The sequence below is a fragment of the Lithobates pipiens genome, unplaced genomic scaffold (genome assembly GCF_037356315.1).
Source record: "Lithobates pipiens isolate NorthernLeopardFrog02 unplaced genomic scaffold, aLitPip1_a1.2 Scaffold_18, whole genome shotgun sequence".
In the NCBI taxonomy this organism is placed as follows: domain Eukaryota; kingdom Metazoa; phylum Chordata; class Amphibia; order Anura; family Ranidae; genus Lithobates; species Lithobates pipiens.
In genome coordinates, this window is record NW_027507758.1 from 618356266 (window position 1) to 618382118 (window position 25853).

The 25853-nt window shown below is 43.6% G+C and overlaps 1 protein-coding gene across 1 annotated transcript in view; it reads left to right on the plus strand.

The window, feature by feature from the left end:
• Positions 1–24709, plus strand: part of LOC143989519 (uncharacterized) — a 64477-nt gene extending 39768 nt beyond the window's left edge. Inside the window, exons 8-9 of the mRNA XM_077489655.1 lie at positions 675–682; positions 21091–24709. Of these exons, the coding sequence (XP_077345781.1) occupies positions 675–682; positions 21091–21762 (680 nt within the window). The 3' untranslated portion in view covers positions 21763–24709. The remainder of the gene's footprint in view (positions 1–674; positions 683–21090) is intronic.
• The last annotated feature ends 1144 nt before the right edge of the window (positions 24710–25853 follow it).

Genomic DNA, 25853 nt, shown 5'->3' on the forward strand with positions numbered 1-25853 from the left:
TTGGAGCAGAAGTTATGGGCTCATTATTGTGAGACAATTAAATGGCGGCAGTTCCAAAGTCAAGTAGGAACATGAGGTCTATCTTAAGATCTCAACTCACTGAACATCCTTCTGTTCTCAGATAGGTTAGACGGTTCAGTGATGACCTCTCTGCAAGAAGTAGGTTTCATGTGGCGGTTTGTTTCCAGGCTCATGAAAGATTTCTGTAATTGCAGTGGAAAGCTTCTAGCCCGAGTGCTGGGCTTGCTCAAGACACCTCAATACTCTTTACCTCAATCTTTTCTCAAGAAGCAATTAATTCTAGGAGTTCCTTCAATATATTTCTACAGAAGGAAGCTGTGTTTGGGTCAAAGCACGTTCTCTACATACAGCCCTACTCCAGGTCTTGGTAGAGGTCCATACCCTGTCAGGAGATTGAGGATCCAGGCATTGCTTTTCCAGAAGGCTCTGTTTCTGGGGTGTTGCAGAGCAAAGATCGGTACTTGAATTATCCCAGGGGGGCTTGCTACGCAGACATGGCAGGTCTTGCGGGGGTTACGCCTTTGGATACTCCCAGTCCAGCGGGACCTGAGGCCTTGAGTCCTGTATCTCAGCACTGTTGAGCCCCTGGAAGCCAGCTTCGGGGTACTTCAATTACGGGACTTGAAAATATTTTTGTTTTTGCCTGCCATGAGGCCAGGAAGTGGCACCCGCAGAAATATGTGGGTGGGAGGTTTTTCTCTTTCTTTCTCCAATCGGTAGAAGGAAGGAGTTTGGCCTTAAGTACCGTTAAAGATCAAGGTTTGTCCCTATCCATTTTTTTCCAGGGGTAGTTGTTTCTCACTCCTTTTTTTTGATACCTCATACAGTATGTAACTTGGACAGTCCCACCTGTCAGGCCATTCTTGTGTCCTTGGGACTTGAATTGGTCTTGACTGTCCTTGCAGAGGCCACTTTTTGAACCAATCAGGGGATTCTGTTGGTCCTTTTATCTCAGAAGGTGGCTTATTTGGTTTCTATCACTTCACAAAGTGATAGTGATAGATAGTGGTGGCTCTTTCCTGCAAGGAGCCATTCTTGGTCTTGCATCACAAGGTGAAGCTGCGTCCTCCTCCATTTTTCTTGCTTAAAGTGGTTTCTAGTTTTTCACTTGAATCAGGACAGTGTCTTGCCTTTTTATATTTCTCCTAAATCCGCAATCGGCAGGAGAAAGATCGCTACCTACTCTAGAGGTAGTTCAGACACTCGGGGTCTACTTGAGTTGTTGTCACAAGTCAGGAATCCTGCTTGGGCTGCCAGAAGAGCCCAGGAAGTGCAGGCGGCATCCAGGTTGAATATTTAGAAGTGGATCTGCCAGTTTATCAATGATGCCTGTGGTTTAAATAGCAGAAAACAATTTTTTTTCTGGGGAGAGATTCTCTACCAGGTGTAGGAGTATCTTGGGCCATCCATCATTGGATGTCGGTGGCCCAGTGGGTACAAGACCACTATTTGGTCTTTGGTTTATACATTTACAGGGTTTTTACCAGGCCAACGTCAATCACGTAGAAAATACTGCCTTTGGCCTCAGCATATTACAAATAATAGAGTAGGTCGTCCTTTTGGTAGCAGTTTCTATAATAGTGTCTCCCTCCACTCAGGGGCATTGCTTTAGAACATCCCAAACATCCCAAATAGGCATTATTATGGTGCTCTGTGTCCCATGATGTATGATAAAAAATAATGTATTTTTAATACAACTTACCTGTAAAATCCTTTTCTTGGAGTACATCACAGGACACAGAGGTCCCTCCCCTCTTTTCTGGGATCTTCATTGCTTGCTACCAAAACACAGGTACTTCCTGTATGGGAGGGGTTATATGGGGGGAATTTTAAATTTTCTTTCTATTGGTGTGTATAACCCAGATAGTCATTATTATGGTGCTCTGTGTCCTGTGATGTACTCCAAGAAAAGAATCTCACAGGTAAGCTGTATTAAAAATCTATTTTTTTTACTGCAAGAGCTGTTTCTGCATTATTTTTGTACACATGTTAAAAAGCACATTTTGGGCCTGAAGATTAGTTAAAATCCCCAAACATATATTTTCTAAAAACGGAGACCCTGGAGAATAAAAGGGTGGCAAAGCTTGTATTATTTCTATACTGGTGGGCATCTATTTGCTTACGGTTAATGTTCTACTGAAGTAGTTCTTCTGCTTCCGGTTACTTTGATTAGATTACTCGGGAAGGGAGGCCCTGTCCGGGGGGGGGGGGGGGGGGGCACTGGCAACTTTAGTATCAAACCCACTCTTCCACTTAGCAAATTTTTTTGGTTCTCTAACGTTTTGGGGAGGGTCATTACTCATAATGTCCCAAAAGGAGGGCTACACATATATAACCCAGCTTAAAGACTGAGTGTAGTGGTCAGAGGTATGTCATGTACAACTCAGAGGGCAGTGGTCAGAAGTATTCTATATTACCAAAAGTATTGGGACACCTGCCTTTACATGCAGATGAACTTTAATGGCATCCCAATCTTAGACGGTAGGGTTCAACATTGCATTGGCCCACCGTTTGCAGCTATAACAGCTTCAACTCTACTGGGAAGGCTGTCCACAAGGTTTAGTAATGTGTCTATGGGAATGTCTGACCATTCTTCCAGAAGTGCATTTGTGAAGTCTAATTCATCCCAAAGATGTTGTATCGGGTTGAGGTCAGGACTCTGCAGGACAGTGAATTTCCTTCACCCCAAACTCGCTCATCCATATCTTTAGAGCAGGTCAGCACGTCTGAGAGTCAGCTGAGTGTTCTGGTGAGTGTCAGTCTGGAGGACTGTGGGGAGAAGTTAGCCTGGAGGGCTAGTGAAAGGGGCAGCTGCAGCCAGGTAGGTTTTTAGTGCCTGAAGATGTGGTGCTGGGATCGGTAGCCACAGGAGTGATGCAAGCCAGACACTGAAATTCTTCTACACACCTAGGGGCCTCACGTTCCTGCCTGTAATGGGCCATTGCTTTAATCTGACTGAGTGACTGTGAGATATGCAATGTTCCTGCTGGGTTCTGCAAGCAAATGAGTGCAGGAGGAAGAAGTGGAGCTGTATATAGAGATTATATAAAGGAAGAATGTCTCTGAAGTTGTTGAAGTCAAGTGGGCATCCCATAACCTCCCATTCCTATCCAAGTTATTACCCTCAATACACCAAAAACAAAGTCACAGACTGTTCTCTGTCTCTGGAGTGCCTGTGAAAATTTGGCGTGCCTGGCTGTGCAGGGTGGGGGATCCCAGTCTACTTGTGGCTCCTTAGGGGGTGCGCTACATGTGCTAGGAAGGTTAGGTGGTGTGTGTGTGTGTGTGTGTGTGATATTGAGATATATATATATATATATATATAATATATATATCTGTAATACAAAAGTGTAACTAGAACCTTCAGTGCCCTGCCCCAAGAAATCACGAAGGGCACTCCTGACCTCATTTTGGGACCCTTTCCATCAACCCCAGGGCCCTTGCCACTGGTCCTGGGGCCCTTGCCACTGATACAGGAGCCTTTTATTCCCATCTCTGGGACTTTTATTATGGTCCCGCAATTGAACCAGTCCACATGTTCTGCAACTGGCCCCCTTCCTGCTTAGTTGCCAACCTTTCCAAAAAAATTTCAGGGACACTTTTTTTGCTGCGTTCAAACAAGCTGAACGGGGTCTGGAGAATAAGGATGAACGGGAGGCGCAGGCAGCCAGGGGCCACTCCACCTCACAGAGGAGATCTGCTGCAGAGCACCTCCGTGACCACGAAAATGGGTCCTGCCTGCTACTGCCATGGAAGGTACTGTACTGATCATCACACACACCTTCCGGCAGACAGGGACTGGGCACAAGAGGGGCTGCAGACAGGGTTTGGGGTCTCTCTGTTACCCCCTCTCTCACTGTCACCCCCTTTCTCTCACTGTCACCCCTCTCTATCTCACTGGCACCCTCTCTCTCTTCTTTCACCCCCATTCTCTCACTGTCACCCCTCTCTGTCACTCACTGTCACCCCCCCTCCCATTGTCATCCCCTCTCTCTCACTATCATCCCCTCTCTCTCACTATCATCCCCTCTCTCTCACTATCATCCCCTCTCTCTCACTATCATCCCCCCTCTCTTGCTCACTGTCAACCCCCTCTCTCGCTCACTGTCAACCCCCTCTCTCGCTCACTGTCAACCCCCTCTCTCGCTCACTGTCACCCCCCTCTCTCGCTCACTGTCACCCCCCTCTCTCGCTCACTGTCACCCCCCTCTCTCGCTCACTGTCACCCCCCTCTCTCGCTCACTGTCACCCCTCTCGCTCACTGTCAGCCCCCTCTGGCACTTCTCTCTCTGTCACCCCTCTCACTGTTAACCCCTTCTCTGTCCCCCCCCTCTCTCTCACTGTTAACCCCCTTCTCTGTCACCCCCTCTCTCTCACTGTCACCCCCGTTTCTTTCTCTGTCACCCTCTCTCACCCCCCTTTCTCTCTCTGTCTGTTACCCCCCTCCTCCCTCTCTCTCTCTCTCTCGCTGTCACCCCCCCCTCTCTCTGTCACACATCCCTCTCTCTGGCAGGGGGTGTATGAGGAATGCATGGAGTGTGCTGTGAGTATAGGGGGTGTATTGCCTAGCGTGCAGAATAGTCTAGCTTCGGCCCTGCACACACCCGTACACCTTCCAGCAGACCTTAATACCCCCCAACGTGTCTGCATAACCCCCAGCAAATTTAAACACCACCCAGCGCATCTATGCACCCCCACACACACCTTTGAATCTCCCAGTATCCTCTGTATCCCTCTAGCACACCTTTGTACTCCGCAGCAAGCCTTTGTAACCACCAGCACATCTATGTACTTAACCACACATCTTTGCAAACCCTAACAAACCGCTGTACCCACTTACACATCTCTGCACCTCTAACCCCCCCCCCCCCCCCCGGCCCAAGACACCTCCAGTGGTACACATAACAGTGTACTTTCAGTCCTTCTCCCCCAGCACATCTCTGTAACCTATTCAAAGGGGATCTTCAGTCACTACATGACCACTCATGTCTGCTGCCCATAATGATCAGCAGCTCTGTAGTGCCTGGCATCTCCCTTTTCCCCTCTGGCCAGCAGTTCATGCTATACAGTAATGCTGCATAAGCTGTGTAGGAAAAACAAGGCTGCAGATTTTATGGTGTCCAAGGAGAATACATTACCCATCTCATTTCCTGACTACCTATCATATTTCTTGAGTCCCTGAAGTACCAGGTCAGGAGAAACACCCACAAAATTACCACATTTTGGAAAGTTTGCCAGGAGTGTTTGGAATCTTCAGGAAAATTTATGTTTTTTTTTTTTTGCACAAAGTTGTCAATAAATAATATATTTCTAACACACATCAAAGGCATACTTAGAATTACACCCCAAAACACATTCTGCTACTCCTAAGTATGGCAATACCACATGCGTGAGGCTCCTTTTTTTTTTTTTACATAGAGTTGCCCAAAATCCAAGGGGCACCTTCAGGCATTCTAGGGAAATAAATTACACATCATTTCCTTACTACCTATTCAAATTTTTGGAGGCCCTGGAGCACGAGGACAGTAGAAATACCAATGAAATTACCACATTTTGGAGAGTAAGCATCCCAAGGTGTTTTTTTAACAGCCATGGTGAGTCTTTTTTCCACAAGATTTTGGAATAATGCGGAAAGAAAATAAAAATATTTTTTTAACATAAAGTTGTCAATTTAATAAGATATTTTTCACACACAGTATGAGCATACTTAGAATTACACCCCAAAACACACTCTATTACTCTTCCTGAGTACAGTACTTTTTCACTGTTTGGACTGATAGGTGTCCCTGGAGCCGCACACCAAGTCAAAGCCTGCTGTATAATAGCAAATGGCAGACTCAGCCTGGACCCCCACCAGCCCATGCACCCAGCACGTTTCACTCCGCCCACCGGCGATTACTCTTGGACTGATTATGGACTGAACATTATGTCATACAAATCAACCAGTTGTATCAAAATCAACATACTGTAATATACAAGTGATCAGGGAATATAGCTAAGTGTAGCGTCACCCACAATATAGCAGTCCCAGTTACTATAAGCCAAGCAAACCTAGCTTGCTATTACGTGGTTGCCCCATAAATGCCATATTCACTAGTTAGAAGGTACAGGGGGCTAAAGAAAGGAAGAACAAAGGAGTTCATGTACAGATTTCCACAAGGGATGGCTAGGACTGGGTTCTCGCTGGAACATAGTCAGACTTGCAGATGGGTCAGTTCAGGTGGCAGGTTGAGGCATGGTCAGCATAGAGGCAAAGGATTGGTCCAGGCAGCAGACAGAAACATGGTCAATAAGCAGGCCAGGGTCAGTACAGGTGGCAGGAAGAGGCAACACTACACTGATGTGGTGGTGATCAGGAACACTGTTGCTGGGTGCACTGGTCTGGTGACCCTGGGGCTTGTGTAGCAGTGATCAGGAACACTGTTGCTGGCTTATACTGGTCTGATAACACTGGGGAATAGTGTGGCAGCAATAATAAACACTGTTGCTGCCTTACACTGGTGTGGGATTGGTGTGGCAGCAATCAGGGACACCATTGCTGGTTTACACTAGTCTGGTTACCCTGCAACTGGTGTGGTGGTGATAAGGAACACTGTTGCTGGCATACACCGCTGCAATGGTTTGGTGTGGTGACAATTTGGGAACACGGATTCTAGCCACACTGGTCTGGTGACACTGTGACTGGTGTGGTTGTGATTGAAGACCTGGTTGCACTCAAAGATCCCTTTCACACTGAGGTGTTTTGCAGGCGCTATAGCGTTAAAAATAGCGCCTTCAAAACGCCCTAAAACAGCTGCTCCATTCACTCCAGTGATCAGTGTGCTGGCAGGGCATCAGAAAAGTCCTGCCAGCAGCTTCTAAGGAGTGGTGACCTCACCGCTGCTCCCCATTGACATCAATGGGGCAGCGCTGCGATACCAGCGGTGTTTTGCGGGGGCGGATTCAACCCCTTTTTTTGGCTGCTAGCAGGGGTTTTAACTGCAGTTAAAAACACTGCTAGCTGACAGGAAGGGAGAGGAGGATTGGTGCTGCGGGACTGCCACTGATGTGCCTGGGTGTAAGATGGACTGAAAGCCGGGCAGAGGATTCAGAACCCGTACTGCCCGAGTGAGTTCCGGCCAGGTGCCAACCCTAGAGTCTAAGGGAGATCCTCACAAATGCCTAAGGTCCCCCAGGAAATCCATACCTAGAGTTGCTACCTCATCCCTTTAAACCAAACACACAGGTTCTGAAGGCTAATTGAATGCAGATAAGGCAACAAGTGAGTTTAATTATCACCTTAATCAGCCTCAGAACCTGTGTAATTCATATGTGTTTGGGTTTAAAGGGATGAGGTGGCAACCCTATCCATACCAGACCCAGGGCCGTCTTTAATATTCATTGGACCCTGGGCAAAACTTTTCTTGGGCCCCCCTCCCCCCCATGCAATTTTGCTTTCCACCTGCTCTGAGACATACAATAAATAGCAGCTAGACTCAAAATCAGTTTACTGAATCAGATCAGGCAGCTATTGCGATTGGTTGCCAGAGGTTACAGTGTATCATTACTGCTCACTGACTGGTTGCTAGAGCTTACAGCACACATTATGGCTCACTGATTAGTTGCTAGAGGTTACAACACATGATTTCTTCTTGTTGATTGGTTGCTAGAGATCACTGTGTATATGACCTCAGGGGGGCATGATATCCCCTATTTACATATGAATGCCGGTAATTTACATGTAAACACAGGGTTTTCAGGTGAGTCATCCTTACACAACAATAGGGCAGAGCTGGGCAGCATTAGTTGCAGCACTTCACACTGAGATATTGGGACACAGAACAGGACTAAAACCTCAAGGGATGAGGGAATTTAAACCAGGATAGCTGGCAAGTATGAGGGCAGCTGCTTATGGGCCCCACAACAATGACAGGGCCCAGGGCAGCTGCACCTTTTGCCCTGCCTTAAAAACGGCCCTGACCAGACCCTTAAGTCGAGCATGCAGTCTGGTTGGCCAGGAAAAGAGGATAGAAAAATGAGCGTGCAATAGTATTTAGCAGTAATAGTTACAGGAAATGTGGTGCATGGAGACAACCCCGATATACAAAGCCGTGTTCACACTATGAGATGTATCTTGGGGCTTCAGTTCTTTTGAGCTCCACAAGGTGGTGTTCTTACTTATAGCCTCTATAATGAAGTCTCTATGGAATACAGGCAGGAAGTGATGTCAGGTATAAAGAGGAAGTTCCGGGTGAGAGGTGAGTCGGGAGGAAGTAGAGAGGAGACATTGCTGGAAGTGGCAGTAGAGGAGGTAATAAGATCTTATTTTCTATTTACACCCAGTTAGAGATGGGCTCGGGCGTGTTCGCACAGCCCACGTGCAGAGCCCGTCAGGAAGTCGGCACGGTGCTGCGCTAATCATAGGCAGTGAGATATTTCCCGATCTCTGCACCCACACATCGGGAAAATGTCTCACTGCCTGTAATTAGCGCAGCGCCGACTCCCTGGCGGGCTCTGCGAACGCGCCTGAGCTCATCCTTATACCCAGTAACCCCCCCGTCATGTCCGTCCTCTTCCTCCATAGTCACTGTGATGTCTTTTATCTCCAGCAGATGATGATACACACATATGTAGTGCGGAAACCTAGATTAACCCCTTCAGGGGCAGAACATTTCTCCTCTTCTGGGGCCGAAACATTCTCTTCATTTTGGAGATAAATTCTAGTAATATGGTCCTCTAAACAAACAGCACTGACAATAAATAGACAAGACAATGACCATCCTGACCATACATGGCCTACAAAGGGGAATTATTACTCTGTACAGTCTGGAGAAATGAAGGGAAAGGGGAGACATGATTGAAACCTTTAAAGTGGATGCAAAATCTAAAATCACTGAATCTATAGACACCATGGATCTAACACTAACCTCTCTATCCCTGTAGAGAAAAACGAATATACATATATTTTTGGAAGCCGATTCGACCTGATCTGCAGCGGCGGGAGCTCTGCAGAGGACAATGGCTGTGAAATGAACAGGAAGTGACGTCACCCATAGACTTACTACAGGGCTTCCAAGTAGACAGGTATGTATACTTGTTTATTCTGTACAGGAATAGAGAGGTTAGTGTTAGATCCGTGGTGTCCTATAGATGCAGGGATTTTATTTTTTGCGTGGACTTCCGCTTTGAAGTGGGTGAATAAGGTTCAGGAGGGCAGAATCTTCAATACGAAACGAAAATCGAGAACACGGGAGGAAAGTTCAGAACTAATCTTCGAAAGTTTTATTTTCCCTAAAGAGTAGTTGATGCTTGGAGTGGACTTCCAGCAGAGGTAGGGAGTCAGTCAACTGTAAGTGGATTCCACCATGCTTGGGACAAATATCCACTTGCCAACCACCTAACTGGGAAAATACATCAATACTAAGATGTTTAGCCACTTGCTTACTGGGCACTTAACCCCCCCTCCTGTCCAGACCAATTTTCAGCTTTCAGCACTGATGCACTTTGAATGACAATTTCTCGGTCATACAACATTGTACCCAAATAAAATTTTTATCATTTTTTTCCACACAAATAGAGCTTTCTTTTGGTGGTATTTGATCACCTTCTGCGGTTTTTATTTATTTAAAAAAAAAAAATTATATATTTTTTTTATTTTTTTTATTTTGTTATAAAATTTTGCAAACGGGTAATTTTTCTCCTTCATTGATGTATGCTGATGAGGCGGCAGTGATGGGCACTCATGGGTGGCAATAATGGGCACTGATCTGCACTGGTTGGTTAAACTGATTAGGCAAGCACTGCTATGTGGCAATAATTGGCACCACTGGTGGGCATTGATATGTGGCACTCATGGGCATTGATAGATGGGCACTGGCTGGTGACAATAGCAGGTGGCACTGGCAGGGGGTACTGATGGCACAGATGAGGCAGAATTGCCTCTTCTTCCTCTGAACCGATGTCCCTTGCAGATAATCCGGTGATCAGCTTTTTGTTTCTCCTTGCGTTGGCGTGAGGAGAAAAAAAAAAAAAACTATTGCCGAGCTTTTATTTAGATCATGTGATCAGCTGTCATTGGCTGAAAGCTGATCACGTGGTAAGGGGCCGGGACCGGCCCCTTACTCGGATCTGTGATCATCTGAGTCTCGTGACTCGGTGATCACAGCGTACGCTGCGTGCACCCTGCAGTGGGCGTGTGCAAAATGGAGGCCGTCCTATGACGGCCTCCCGTAAATTCAGGTCCACACTGTGTCCGTCATTCGGCTATAGCGCAGACGGCAAGAGGTTAATATCGGGGGTTATGGCTGCAGCTAGATAACCCCGGTGTTTTTTTTTTTTTTTGTTTCCTCAGGCACCGGTCTTTCTGATAAAAGTGGTCCCAGTGACGAATTCGCTGCTGGATCTTTTTTAGAAGCAACGGGCAGAGATGAGCAAAGGAAAGATGGCTTCCACTCATCTCTATGACCTAGGACAGTGATGGTGAACCTTGGCACCCCAGATGTTTTGGAACTACATTTACCATGCTGCTCTGGCACTCTGCAGTGTAGTAGAGCATCATGAGAAATGTAGTTCCAAAACATCCGGGGTGCCAAGGTTCGCCATCACTGGCCTAGGAGAACTTGAGCGACATCATGGCGACACTTCCAATTCTGGACCCATCAAAACAAGGCCTTTTATTTATTTTATTTTTATTTTTTTAAAGCCAAAGATCATTTATTTTTCCTATCTTTTGTTCTTAAAGGTAGCGGAGAGATGTGGGGTCTTATAGACCCCAGATCTCTCCATGCTGTAGCGTTATCGCAAGGGATGCTTACATTCCTTGCAATAGTAATAAAAGTGATCAAAATTATTATTATTTTTTTTTAAAGGGACACTGTAAATATTAGAAAAATGTAATAAAAACATTTTAAAGCACCCTGTACTCACACGCAGTGGTGAACACATACGTAGGTCATGCCCACATACGTGAACAGTGTTCGCACCAAGACCTGCAATTAAACTTTGCTGCAAAATTCTCTGGAGGTATCCTTATTAACAACTATATATACACCCATGCATAATTCCACTGGGACTGGATACTGAATAATTTCCCAGGAAGGGAATCTCCTCTGTTCACTGAGTCCCTGTCCTGGGTGGAGACACTGCCAACTTTATTATCAAACCCACTCCTCCACTCAGTGAAGGTTATGGTTCTTTTATTTACCTACAGGTCTAGCGCACCATCCTGTTTGGGGAGGGCCATTTCTCATAACACCCAAAAGAGGGCTACACCTGTAAAGATTAAATGACGGCACGAACAAAGATGAAGGAGGACCGGAGTCACATGACTGAGAAGATACTAAACCTCACCCTGGAGATCATCTACCTGCTGACCGGAGAGGTGAGGAGGATTCTGGGAGGTCACATGACATCATTCTTATCTTTAGTAATAAAATATAGACCTGACTGAAGAGGTGAGGGGGATTCTGGGATTCTAAGACGATATTCCTATTGGTTCCCCAATACAGAGATTTCCTCTTCTGAAGTCAGGAGATCATATGACCATCACAGTACCTTCATGCGACTCCCTAAAACCTGAGAGACACAGCATGGAGAAGATTCTAGAAGTCACCAAGAAGATGATGGAGCTGCTGACAGGAGAGGTGAGCGGTGCCGGGAATTCTGGGACATTATCCAGTAAAAGGACAAGGGATGTGTCTGGATGGTGACTGTATCATTGTGTGTGTCAGGTTCCTATAAGGCAGGGGTCTCAAACTCAATTTACCTGGGGGCCACTGGAGGTAGATTCTGGGTAAGGCTGGGCCGCATCAAGTTTTCCACAAAAAATGCGCTTACAAAATATCATTATTCAGATTCAAATGTCTTTATTAACAGTTCTTTAACATTTAACTTTTAGAACATGAATGGACATAAACTGTTTGAACATGGCTTTATCTGCCTACTTCTTGCTGCTAGAGATCTGACAGCGCTTACTCTTGCATAGCCGAGCCACATTTGGCGTAAGTGAGGAAGCAGTTGAGACCCTCAGCACAGCTTGAAGATGAGCATCAGTAATTCTAGACCTGTACTTTGACTTATTGAAGTTCAAGGTAGAGAAGAGCTTTTCGCACAAGTATGTGCTCCCAAAAAGACACATGGTCTGCTTGAACATTCGGGAAAGCTCAGGGAAGCTGGGGGGCAATTCTCTTAAAAATTGCCCAAGTTTGTCTGCTTTTCCACTCACATCCCTAAACTTGGCTTTGAGTTCAGAGTTACACTGCAGGTCAATGAGCTCTATTTGAAACACTGGAGGGGCATCTTGCACATCAAAGGAGAAGGGGTCTGCAAAAATTTGAAATGTGGCTCTGTGTCTCTTGAAGTCTGCAAATCTATGATCAAATTCCTTCTGTAGCCTCAAAATGACATCCACATACTCCTCATGACTGAATAGTGTGCCTGAATCAATGAGTGACTTGCATGCTGGGAAATGGCAAAGGTTTGTTTGAGAAAGCTGGTCTTTCCACAATATAAGTTTTGTAGAGAACGCTCTCACGCTGTCATAGGCAGCACTGACAAGTTGCCCCTGGCCTTGTAACCTCTTATTCAGTACATTAAGCTCATGTGTGATATCAGCCAAAAAAGCTAAGTCCATGAGCCATTTTGGATCACTTAGCAAAGGAACAGAAGCCCCATCTTTCTCCATAAAAGCTTTCACTTCCGCTCTCAACTCAAAAAATCTCTTCAATACGTTTCCCCTGCTGAGCCAACGCACCTCGGTAAAGTAGAGCACATCCCCATATTCTGACTCTATTTCCTCTAAAAAAGCACGAAACATTCTGTGTTTTAAGCCCCTGGATCTGATTTGATTGATGCATTTCACAACGAAAGACATCACGTTGTCAAACTTCAGGCATTTGCTGCAAAGGGCCTGCTGATGAATAATGCAGTGCAGAGCAATGACCTCCTCTAAACCTTCCTCTTTCTTTTTTTTATTAACAAGTGCCACCAGTCCTTTTTTCCTCCCCATCATTGATGGCGCTCCATCAGTTGTTATTCCGACAAACTTCCTCCAAGGCAAACCAGCATTCTGAAAAGCATCACACAGCTGGTGAAATATCTCTTGGGCGGTGGTCTGGCCATGCATTGGAACTAGTGAGAGCAACTCCTCTGTGACTTCAAAATTGTCATCAACACCCCGGACATAGATTGCAAGCTGGGCAGTGTCGGTGATGTCTGTGGTCTCATCAAGAGCGACTGAGTATACACTGAAACATTTTATTTTCTCACACAGTTGATCATAAATGTCACTTGAAAGGTCAGAAATGCGCTCTGCCACGGTGTTGGAAGAAAGGCTGATGTTGCTAAACTGACCTTTCTTTTCTGGAGAGATAATACTTGCAGCCTGTAACATGCACTTTTTTATAAATTCCCCTTCTTTAAATGACTTTCCTGCTTTAGCAATCATCATACTAACTACGTAGCTGGCTTCGACTGCTGCATCATTCTCTTTGGTTGCTTTCTTAAAGAAATCTTGTTGCCTCAGCAGACATGTCTTAAGTTTAGCAACCTGGTTGGCTCTCACATCTTCCTGGTACTTTGCATACTCCTCAGCATGTCTAGTTGTGTAATGACGCTTCAAATTGTATTCTTTGGGCACTGCAACTTTCTCTGTGCAAATAAGACAAGTTGGGATGCCCTTGTGCTCAATAAAGAAATATTGCTTTTCCCACTTTTCCTGAAATTGTCTGTGCTCATCATCAACCTTTCTCTTCACTGCAGGCTTTGAGCAAGACATATTTGGGGCTGCGTACCAAAAACTTAGGCCTATGGTGCCTTGAGATACCCACTTCAGCACAAGGTGCTCTGGATGAGCGGAAATAGAGTTTCCCAGTCCCCCTAGCTGCCTAGCATGACCTTCGGCAACATTAAAGAGGACTCACAGGAGTAGCCAAATACCTTTAGGGTGGGCACGCACCTGTCTGGTTCATAAAAATAGCACTCCTCCGCTCTGCTGTGCCCCCCTGTATATTTCTTGCCCTGTAGTGTATGCCAATACTGAGCATCAAGGAGGAAGAGACGCCGGGGTTTCTCAATGGGCGTCTCCTTCTCCATGTGCCTCAATCCAATCACAGTGAGAGTCACAGCCAGGAAGAAAAAAACTCCTTGTCTGTGACACTCTTTGATGTGATTGGATCACAACACAGCCAGGGAGAAGGAGACGCCCATTGAGAAACCCCTGCGTCTCCTCCTCCCATGCAGGGCCTCCAATGGCAGAACGTCCTGTCGCCTGAACGGGAAAGAGGCGTGGAGGAGAGCGTGACTGACAGGCTGGTACTTGCCTCTCCGTGTCCCTCCCATCGAAGAAGATGAAGTCGCCGCTCTGAACGCACTTGGTGCAGGTCAGCGTCCGGCGGTGTTACACAGCGGGCAGCACTCCACCGCCACTTACTCCCCCTGGTGAGACGCCGAGGTACTGTACTTGGCGGTGGAGCGCTGCCCGCTGTGTAACACCGCCGGAGGCTGACCTGCACCAAGTGCGTTCAGAGCGGCGACTTCATCTTCTTCAAGTACCAGAGGGAAGGTGGCAGGCGGGGGGCCGCAAAATATTGTCCAGCGGGCCGCAGTTGGCCCGCGGGCCGCGAGTTTGAGACCCCTGCTATAAGGTGTCAGGATGTCACTGTCTATTTCTCCATGGAGGAGTGGGAGTATTTAGAAGGACACAAGGATCTCTACAAGGACGTCATGATGGAGAATTTCTAACAGTATCATTAGGATCTGTACATTATCTCTATTAATACAATGGAGGTTATTTTTTTTAAAATATATATTCAGAGATGAAAACCTGAGAGATTCCAAAGTTGAGGTTAAAATAGAAGAAGAGATATATGTTTGTTACAATTAATGTTTTATTATATTTATCAGAGCGGAAGCCTCTGGGATGATGATATTGTTGTTAAAGAAGAGTATAAGGAGGAGGATGAGGAGTATGGAGTGATGGAGGAGTTTTCAGAAGGACACAAGGATATGATGAAGCCTCCTAATACCAGGAGCCCACCAGAGAGATGCCCCCGTCCTCTGTATTCCCGGGATTCCCCACAGGAAGATCACACCATCCGTCACCATCATCAGGTAGATGAGAAACAATCACTGATAGTATCATTAGGATCTGTACATTATCTGTATTGTTATAATTGATGTAATTTTATCCCTCACCATTACAAGGTTGGTGAGTATCTAGAACATGAACTAAAGGAAAGTATGTGTGGATTTTTTTATGTGATGTCACAGTACTAAAGTGTGTGTGTATGTGTGTGTGTATATATATATATATATATATATATATATATATATATATATATATATAATTTTTTTTTTTTTTTTTTACAAGTAACATGGTGTTTTATTGAAGATAATTCAAATGGTGTACAGAGTATACATTAATATGACATACAATATCGTGACATTGATACATCATACATATCTGGTAGAGCAGGTACATCCTGCTGGCGGTGCATTCACAAAATAAGAGGTTGAAAACAGAAAGACAGCCCTAGACATATAATATATGTTTTTACAGACATCTTTGCATTCCATAGCACAATATATCACGCAGTAGTTGGGCTCAGCGAAGAATCCTCTCCATTTCCTAGATCAGTCCACCAGCACCGCCCTCTCCTTCCTCTTGCCGGGGGGGGATGTGACCTCAGTCCAAGCCTCATTCAGGGAGCTCACTACATGTGGTAGCATTGCCCAGCCAGGTATCCCAAATGTTTTTTTTTTTTTTTCCATAAAGGATTTTATTGAAAGATTCAAAGCATACAAACGTGCAAGTCAGAGAATCATTATAAACAAAAAGTGCTGCCACGACCCTATCCACTCGCAGTACAGAAAGAACTATTACACTGCTGCAGTGGTCGTGACTAGTAGAACAGTGCTATACAGAGGTATAACTTGTCAACAAACGTATAACTCATAGGATCATATCTTTGAAGAGGCTTACTCAAGTCGTGCCAGGTAGTGCTGGGCCTGAGTGCCTAGCCTGCAGGACCTGAATCCTCCGGTCCAACTAGGGTGCTTAGGGTGATGTAGTTCCCGACACTCGTGACCGAGTCGGATAGCAAACGGCTGCCTTGTTGCAGCCCTACAGAATTAACGGTTGGGTAAATGTTCTATGGGAGGGGTCAACATTTGGTTGGGTAAATGTGAGGGGGTAAAAGATTGAGGGAAGGGGGGAAGAGGGAAATAGAAAGTAAGGGTATAAGGGAGAAAGAAGAGGGGGCGGGTGGGTGTCCCCGGCCCCCGCCGACCTTGCGCCTCTTTGTTTTATAAGTGTGGGGGAAAGAATGTCTTATATTTGTGTGTGGTATATATCAGCTCTTCCATCTCCTCTATCCTAGCGACCCTGGTCAGCCATTCCCAAATGGAGGGAATATCAGTAGATCACCAGTAGGTATTCCAAATTTTGCCGTACTTGGCCTGACATCCCCTATGGGCCTATATTTCTTTTTTTGTATGGGAGTACTTTAATTGCGGCTATCCATTCCTGAAGTGAAGGGGGTAGGGCTTGTAACCACTTCCTCGCTACGAGCAGTCTGGCCATATAAAGAGATTCTTGAAGAAATATCTTATGGAACTTGTCCGAGTCCTGATCTGGGAAAATTCCCAACAGATACTGTTTAGGGCACAGCGTCAAGGGCGATCCCATTTCATCGTGAATAAATTGCACGATATGGGTCCAGTAGTGTTGGATCTCTGGACATGACCACAAGATATGGAAGAAGGTGCTGTGTGGGTGGTTACATCTGGGACAGAGGGGGTTATAATTTGGTTTGTATTTAGCTATTCGCCCTGGTGTCAAGTATGTTCTGTGTAGGACGTATAATTGTGTCAGATGGTCAGAAAGCTTAGCTGAGACCTTCTTACTAGCTTCAAGTGCCTCCTCCCATTCATCATCTCCCAGCTCCCCCACATCCCCGGCCCACCGCTCCTTCAGCTTATATGCCTGTATGACTGCCGAGGGCCTAAGAAGAAGACTGTAGAAAATAGAAGTTAACTTACGTTGATCTTGTCCCACTATAATATCTACTATGTCTAATCTCTCCACGTTGGGTGGGGCCTCTGAAAATTGTGTCTGAAGGGCGTGGTGGAGCTGGAGGTAGCGAAAGTGCATATTATTCAGGAGAACAAACTCGTCTTTTAGTTGTTGAAACTATTTTAGTGTAGTTCCCTGATAAACATCGGATAGGTATCTTACCCCATGGTTGAGCCAGAGTACATGATCTGGTAGCATCTGTAATTCTCGCAGCCTGGGGTTGTCACATAGGGGTGTGTGTGAGTGCGTCAATGGACATTTCAATTTGTGCCTGACTACTTCCCAAACTCTGCAGTGGTGGTAGAGCAATCCCTTTCGATTCTCTAGAGGCCCTGCCGCAGCGCTGTCTCTGAATATAATCTGGAGTGGATGGGTAAGCGCGTGGCCATAGGGGGAACATATAAGCGCCAGGTAGCGACCCCTGTCCTGTTTGTCTAAGTCAGGGATTTCAATCTGATGGCCCTCCAGCTCTTACAAAACTACAAGTCCCATGAAGCATTGCAAGGCTGACATTTACAAGCATGACTCCCACAGGCAGAGGCATGATGGGAATTGTAGTTTTGCAACAGCTGGAGGGCCGCCAGTTTGAGACCCCTGTTCTAAGTGGTAGAGGTGGGAGATCTACGCCGCTAAGTAATACAGGTTGAAATTGGGTAGGACCGCTCCTCCCAGCTCCACTGGGTTTTTCAACGTGTGCCATGATAATTTGTGGCGACTGGTACCCCAAACGAAGGAGTTAAGTAGGTCTTCGATAGATTTGAACAATCTAAGGGGCAGATAAACGGGAGCATGCCAAAGGACATATAGGAACCCGAGGAGAAGAATCATTTTTATCAAGTTTATTCAGCCCATTACTCCCAGAGGGAGTTTGGCCCATGTCCGGATCTTGGCTTTCATATCCACTATTAGGGGTTCTATATTAAATTTGATATAATGATCTGGGGATCGAGTAATTGTGACACTTAGGTATTTCATAGAGCTGACCCTGAGGAGTGGGGTGGAGGCCCGATGGAGCACCCATGTCTATAGGGAGTATCTGGGATTTCTCCCAGTTAATTTTAAGCCCGGAATAATTCCCGAAGGTCTGAATTGTTTCAAGAGCTGTTTGTAGAGAGGGTTAAAGTTTATATTTTACAGAAGATATTTTTTCTCTCTCATTCTCACTTAGGGTGAAGATCTGATAGATATAAAAGTTGAAGTTAAAGCTGAAGAAGAAGAAGAAGAAATGTATGGGAGGGATGATCAGCAGTCTATGGAGGAGGATGTAATAATAAGGAGAATTATAGAAGAGGACTCTCCTACAGAGATCAGCACAGGTGGGTCATTAACACTAAATACATTCCTCCACCCATACTGCTCACTGATTGGTCCAGAGTAGGGCAAGGACTGGGTGATATCAGCCTGTAATCCCCTGGTCACTTTCCTGAGCTGTGTTCCCCGTCCTGTAATCCTCTCGGATAATCTTGCTTATCTGTCCTGCAGACACAATTTATGCATCTAGATTGGATTTATGGAGATTCTGGGGTTCAGCTGGCAGGAAAATTTTGATTTTCACCATCAGAGTTGCTCAACTTAGGCACCTGTGGCATGTGCCTTAGGCCCTCTGCCCCATTCCCAAGTCTAATAAGATCTCTGACAGAACAATTCTCCCAGGGTTACTTGCTCTGTTGTCTGTTGTCTGCTGGCTGTGCCAGGTGGAAGGATATGTCTGTATAGTCTCAGATCCGTGATTTACATTTGAGTTATAGAATCCTCACCCCCTTCACTATATACTCTGTTGTATATTACATAGTCCTGACCCCTGCATTATATACTCTGTGTTGTGCATTACATACTCCTAACCCCCATACTATACTGTATACTCTGCGTTGTACATTGCATAGCCCTTATCCCTGCACTCTATATTGGACATTATATACTCCTGACTTCTGCAGTATACTGTATGCTCTGTGTTATACATTTCATAGTCCTGACCCCAGCACTTTATACTTTGTATATTGCATAGTCCTTACCCCTGCACTATATACTCTGTTTTACATTAGATATGTCCTGACCCCTGCACTATATACTCTGTATTGTACATTACATACTTATGACCCTGCTGTATACTGGATTTTGTACATTTCATGGTCCTGATCCCTGCGTTTTTATGTGTTGTACACTGCATAGTCCTAACCTCTGCATTATATACCCTCTGTTGTACATTACTTAGTCCTGACCAGTGCAGTATATATTCTATATTTGTACAATACATACTCCTGATCTCTGTAGTATACTCTGTTTTGTACATTTAATAGTCCTGACCCCAGCACTTTCTACTTTTGTGTTGTATACTGCATAGTCCTTACTCCTGCACCATATACTCTGTTTTATATTAGATATGTCCCGACCCCTGGACTATATACTCTGTATTGTACATTACATACTTATGACCCTGCTGTATACTGGGTTTTGTACATTTCATAGTCCTGATCCCTGCGTTTTATGTGTTGTATACTGCATAGTCCTAACCTCTGCATTATATACTCTCTCTTGCACATTACCTAGTCCTGACCACTGCACTATATATTCTATATTGTACATTACATACTCCTGACATCTGCCGTATACTGTATACTCTGTGCTGTACATTTTAATAGTTCTGACCTCAGCACTTTATACTTTGTTGTATACTGCATAGTCCTTGCTCCTGCACCATATACTCTGTTTTATATTAGATATGTCCTGACCCCTGCACTATATACTCTGTATTGTACATTACATTCTTATGACCCTGCTGTATACTGGGTTTTGTACCTTACATACTCTTGGCCCCTGCAGTATACTGTATATACTCTGCGTTGTAATTTTCATGATCCTGACCCCTGCACTATTGTACTCTGTGTTGTGCATTATGTAATTATGACCCCTGCACTATAAAATATATATATATATATATATATATATATATATATATATATATATATATATATATATCTCAAATTCTGATACTATACTGTATATTCCTCACTCTCGTATCCTATACAATAAGCTGTACTTGAAATAGGCCTGACTTTTTTTGTTCTCTACCCACTACTATATATAATGTATTTTTCTTTTTTTAACCAATTTTCCACCTTCCTGCTGGACATTTTATATATAGGCTCCAAAATATGCAGCGCTACGCCTTTTTAAATCATACCAAAAATACACATTTACGTAATAAGTGTACAACATTCCAACCTTCCACAATGCATAACAATGATAGCATATAAGTCCAAACATCCCATCAGATGTGAAAGGGAATAAATAATCTTCCACAGTACTTTATTATTATTCCATCTCGTGTTGACAGTCCACCACCGTGACAAACTAAGCCCATTACCAGAAGTAGTAGACTCCAAAATGACTGAGGTCATCTGCGCTCTTAAATCACTTGGGCCATCTGGTAAATGGTAATGAATGGCATCATCTGGCAACATTCACTCACTGCAGACACTCGTAAGCCATGTGCTAACACAACATGTAGAGGAAGAAGAACACCAATGACAGTTCTCGTTGTTTCCTCACTCTCTAAGGTCCATGAATAAAGAAATGATCTGGTAGGAGATCAGAGGACCCATTTACTAGTTACCTTGAGGGGGGAATTGTAAGATCCTCAGAGACGAAGCTGCCTGATGTGGGCGGAGTCCTGGTTTAGGGGAACCAATCAGCTCATGTCTAGTAATAATCTTTTTATTTCTATTTTAGTAGATGGACGGGAGATGAGGAAAACCTCAGAGGATTGTCTCACTTTGTCTCCAGACTGTAAAGTAGAAGATGAGGACATCACACAGTATAGTCCAGGAGAAAACCCGACTACCTCAAATGTCCATCCGGCACCACACAGTGTAGATGGACCATCGTATTCCTCTTGTCCTCCTAATGAGCATATAAGATCTCACACAGGGGAGAAGTCACATTCCTGCCCTGAGTGCGGGAAATCTTCCGTACAAAATGTAGTAATTGTCACACCTCAGCGGTCTTATTCCTGTCCTGAGTGCGGGAAATGTTTTTCACAGAAGTCACGTCTTAATGATCATCAGAGATTGCACACGGGGGAGAAGCCGTATTCCTGTCCTGAGTGTGGCAGATGTTTTTCAGTTAAGTCCAATCTTTACAGACATCAGAGATCACATACCGGGGAAAAGCCACTCTCGTGTCCTGAGTGCGGAAAAAGCTTTTCAAATAAGTCCAGTCTTTATAATCATCTGAGATCGCACACAGGTGAAAAGCCATATTCCTGTAGTGAGTGCGGAAAAAGCTTTTCATGTAAGTCCATACTTTATAATCATCAGAGACGACACACAGGTGAGAAGCCGTATTCCTGTCCCGACTGTGGGAAGTGTTTTGCACAAAAAACAGACCTTGTCGCACATCAGAAGTCTCACGCAGGTGAGAAGCCGTATTCCTGTTCTGAGTGCGGGAAATGTTTTTCGTTTAAGTCACGTCTTTACAGACATCAGAGATTGCACACGGGTGAGAAGCCATATTCTTGTTCTGAGTGTGGAAAATGTTTTTTAATCAAGTCACATCTTGTCACACATCAGAGAATGCATACAGGTGAGAAGCCGTATTCTTGTGCTGAGTGTGGGAAATGTTTTTCACAGACGTCAAATCTTTACAGACATCAAAGATCACACACGGGGGAGAAGCCGCTTTTGCGTTCTTAGTGAGGGGATTGTTACTCTTTGAAGTCCTATCTTCCTGTACATCAGGTATCCCACACAACCCTCGACATGTAGTAGTTCTTTGAGAGTGGGAAATGTCTTCCATAAGCATTTTTCTGTATATCACAGCTTTCATGTGGGGAAGAAGCACACCCTGATATACACCTCACATATACTCCATGGCTGATCTTCATCATGTAAGAAACAGTTCATAGGGATGTAGCACCTTCCTAGTTGGACAGGTAAATGTAGGTTTTGGTTGCTCTGTAATCAGAGGAGCCTGTAAATGTTTGCTCTGATCTGATCTGTTTAGGATTTCATAGACTTGGGGTTTGATTCCCCTTTCATATAGAAGAATTTTCTAGAGCTTAGCGAGGGGCACCTCTGGACTAGATGCTGGACTAGTCTCCTCTGGATAGAGCCCATGGACTTGTTCTTCACCCCCAGGATCATGTTATATGTTCCTGCATAGTCTTCAGCTGTGCACCTACAGACTGTTCTAGTCTACAACTACTCATGCTATATGTTTCTGCATGGTCCTCAACTGTGCACCCATAGACTGTCCTAGTCTACAACTACTCATGCTATATGTTCCTACATGGTCTTCAGCTGTGCACCTACAGACTGTTCTAGTCTACAACTACTCATGCTATATGTTCCTGCATGGTCCTCAGATGTGCACCCATTGTGCACACAATTGTGTTTTGATTTTTGTAATTTTTCAATGCAGTTTTTTTCTTTAAGACCTATTGGACTTTGGGCTTGCAGAGCCAAGGGCCAGAGTGTGCTTATACATGTAAATGTGTGTATATAGTAGAAAACCAAAGGATATTCTAGCATGCTATTTATCCTCACTCAGAATTGAATGCTGATATGCAGGATAGGAACTCTTAGTTGTTATAGGTAAGATTTAGGATAGTCAGGATATAGCTTTCTGCTTTGTTCTATGGCTCTGGAAGAAAACAGCATGTCAAGATCACTACACCTGTTCTGATTATTTGAAAATAGATCCTGTGTCTCACACTTAGGTCCACTAATGGCACTGCAGAAAATTTGGCCACTGGATGGCCATGTATACAAAAAATATATAGATCATGGACTTTAAACATTAACATTTTTAGACTTATAGGTTGTCTTACACTATTGATTTTGCTGGAGGGTTATCTTTGAGTAGATGGTGCTTCAACTGTACTGTATTTTATTATTATTATTATTATTATTTTTTAATCAGATAATACAAAACACACATCCCAAGTACATATTATTAATCATAATTCAGACAAGAAATTAAATCATAATACACAAAAAAAAAACCCAAACCAAACCAAACCTCCCTATAATCTCTCACTAAGATTTGACCATCTCCTCAGAACTCAACGATCAGTCCAGACTATCCGACCATCTCTTCCGTATGTTATCAAATTTTCCTGGACAATCTCTATATAAGAAAATTTATTTTTCTTTATTCATAATTTCCTTTATTTGTGTTCTCCACTCCACTATTGTTGGGGGGGCACGGTGACATCCATTTTTTGTGTTATTAGCTTGCGAGCCTAAAAGAGACTCTTACTCTTGGTTTGAGGGTATAATTTGGGGTCTTGGATTCATCTATCATACTCAAAAGACTTATACCTGGCTCTATTGGCAGCTTCGTCACCCAAAAAGGCCGTTGATAGTAGAGAAGACCCCCTGTCGGTATCGATGGAGTTTGGTGCATCTCCATAACATGTATTAAATTGGCCGGGCCCCCTTTACATCATAGGGCATAAGGGAGTGTCTCTACGCTGCCATTTAAATAGCTTCTTCGGTGTATGATAAGTCCTATATAAAATAAACAATTGGGTTCGTTTTTGCATAGGAGATAGAGACCATGGGTACGGTTGACAATACCACTGCCCATTGGTCATCTGATATAGACCCGACATCTCGTGCCCATTGTGTCCTTGATGGTATATCCACTGATTCTTGGACCTTATTATAAACGTATACCGTATAATTGAGATATGATACTCTGCTTAGTGACCCTTTTAACCAGCAATGATTTTATTATAGATTTACTAAATTTTAGTTCATCCTGTCCCTGTATAGCATGCCTGAGCTGTAGGACTTGGAAAAATCTTTGATTTGGAATTCCATATTCATTGCTTAGTTGATTAAAGGTTTTTAACATCATTTTGAAATAGTTGTGCTATATACCTCAGCTCTTTAAACGTCCATAAATCAAACCCAGTTTCATCAATTCTCCATAACTAGAATTATTCCATAATGGAGTAAATAACATATATCCTGTAATGCTTGTAATATTTTTCATTTCCTGCCATGCTTTATCGAATAGTTTACCCATTAAAAAAAACTTTTATCATGTAACTGGTTTCTTGTCTCCAATAACGATATTAATGGATATTTATCATATACCAATAATAGCAGACCCTGTATAGGGTCAGAATCTGACTCTACCGTCCATCCAACAAAATGCTGTAACTGTAAGGCCAAGAAAATAACTTTCAACTGTGTGGGGATAGCAAGCCCCCCTGCATCTTTGGCTAACATTTAATGTGATTAATTTAATACGGGATTGTTTTTTTTTCTGCCAGATAAGTTCCCAGAAGAGAGATTCTATCTTCCTGAACCAAAATGATGTGACCCATATGGGAGAGTTATGGAGTATATAAATCAATGGGGGGGGTCCAAATAATTTTAAACAGATTTGGCTCTGCCAATCACTGCCAATGGAACTTTACACCAACTCCGACATTTATCCGTAAATGTAAGCAATAACGGTTTAAGATTCAGATTAATATAATCCTTTACATTTCGTGATATCTCTACCCCAAAATATTTCACTGTACTGTATTGTATAAACTGTTCTGCTTATATAGAAAAATGTGCAGCGCTGGATAAATCTACTGTGACCCTCTTAAAATAAATATATATATATATATATATATATATATATATATATACACAAACAGAAATTATATATAATCAATAATTAAAATGAATTGAAAATGTAATGAATTGTGCATGTGACCCTAATTATATCAAAAAATATTGTAAACAATAAAGTCCATAAATTACTATACAATGTGAAAAGGTAACTTCACTGCAGAGGTATATACGCGACTTCCACCGCAATATCTTGCCCGTCACCATGAAAAGATTGCCTTAGCTGATACACAGATCATGGTGACGGGCAAGATATTGCGGTGGAAGTCGCGTATATACCTCTGCAGTGAAGTTACCTTTTCACATTGTATAGTAATTTATGGACTTTATTGTTTACAATATTTTTTGATATAATTAGGGTCACATGCACAATTCATTACATTTTCAATTCATTTTAATTATTGATTATATATAATTTCTGTTTGTAATATTTTGTATATATATTAAGATTGTCACGGTACATTTATCCAGCACTGCACTTTTTTCTATATATGATTTTATCTGTGCCCCCTATCAGGGTTAGTGTTCAGCTGCAGGACATCTTTCAGAGTTTTTTTTTTTTTTCACTCAATATTTAGCTAAAATAGATTTGTTCACCTAGCGCAAATTTTTTCTTTTAGAATAAACTGTTCTGTTAACTTTGTTCTTTTACAGGTAAGCAACAACAAAGATCTGTGACTTTTTAATGCACTAACCATTTGTATTTAGTTAGTGGTAGGGCTTAACTCCAGCTAGGCAGTATATCTGTGTAAATATAGGCTGGTTCTGACACCTGATATGACCCGGTGCCAGTCCCCAGCCATGTTATAAAAAAATTTTGCACTTGTATTTTTTTTTCCGTATGTAGCCAATCCAACCAAAATGTCAGATCTTCTGGTCACGTAAAGCGCAAAATTTTCCGCATTATCTCAGACATTACAGGTGTTCTACTGCCCAATAATCCAGCCTTGGCACTTCTGAACTTGGGGATCGAAAGCAATTAACTATATCTCATAATATTATTACCCATATTCTACTGGCAGACAGAACCATCATAGTTACCACGGGAAAACTCAGATGGGGCCTAAAACATCAGAATCCATTTTTTCTAATGAGAACCAATTTTGCATACAAAAAAAGCTTTCTCCAAGAGTCTCTAACTCCCCTGT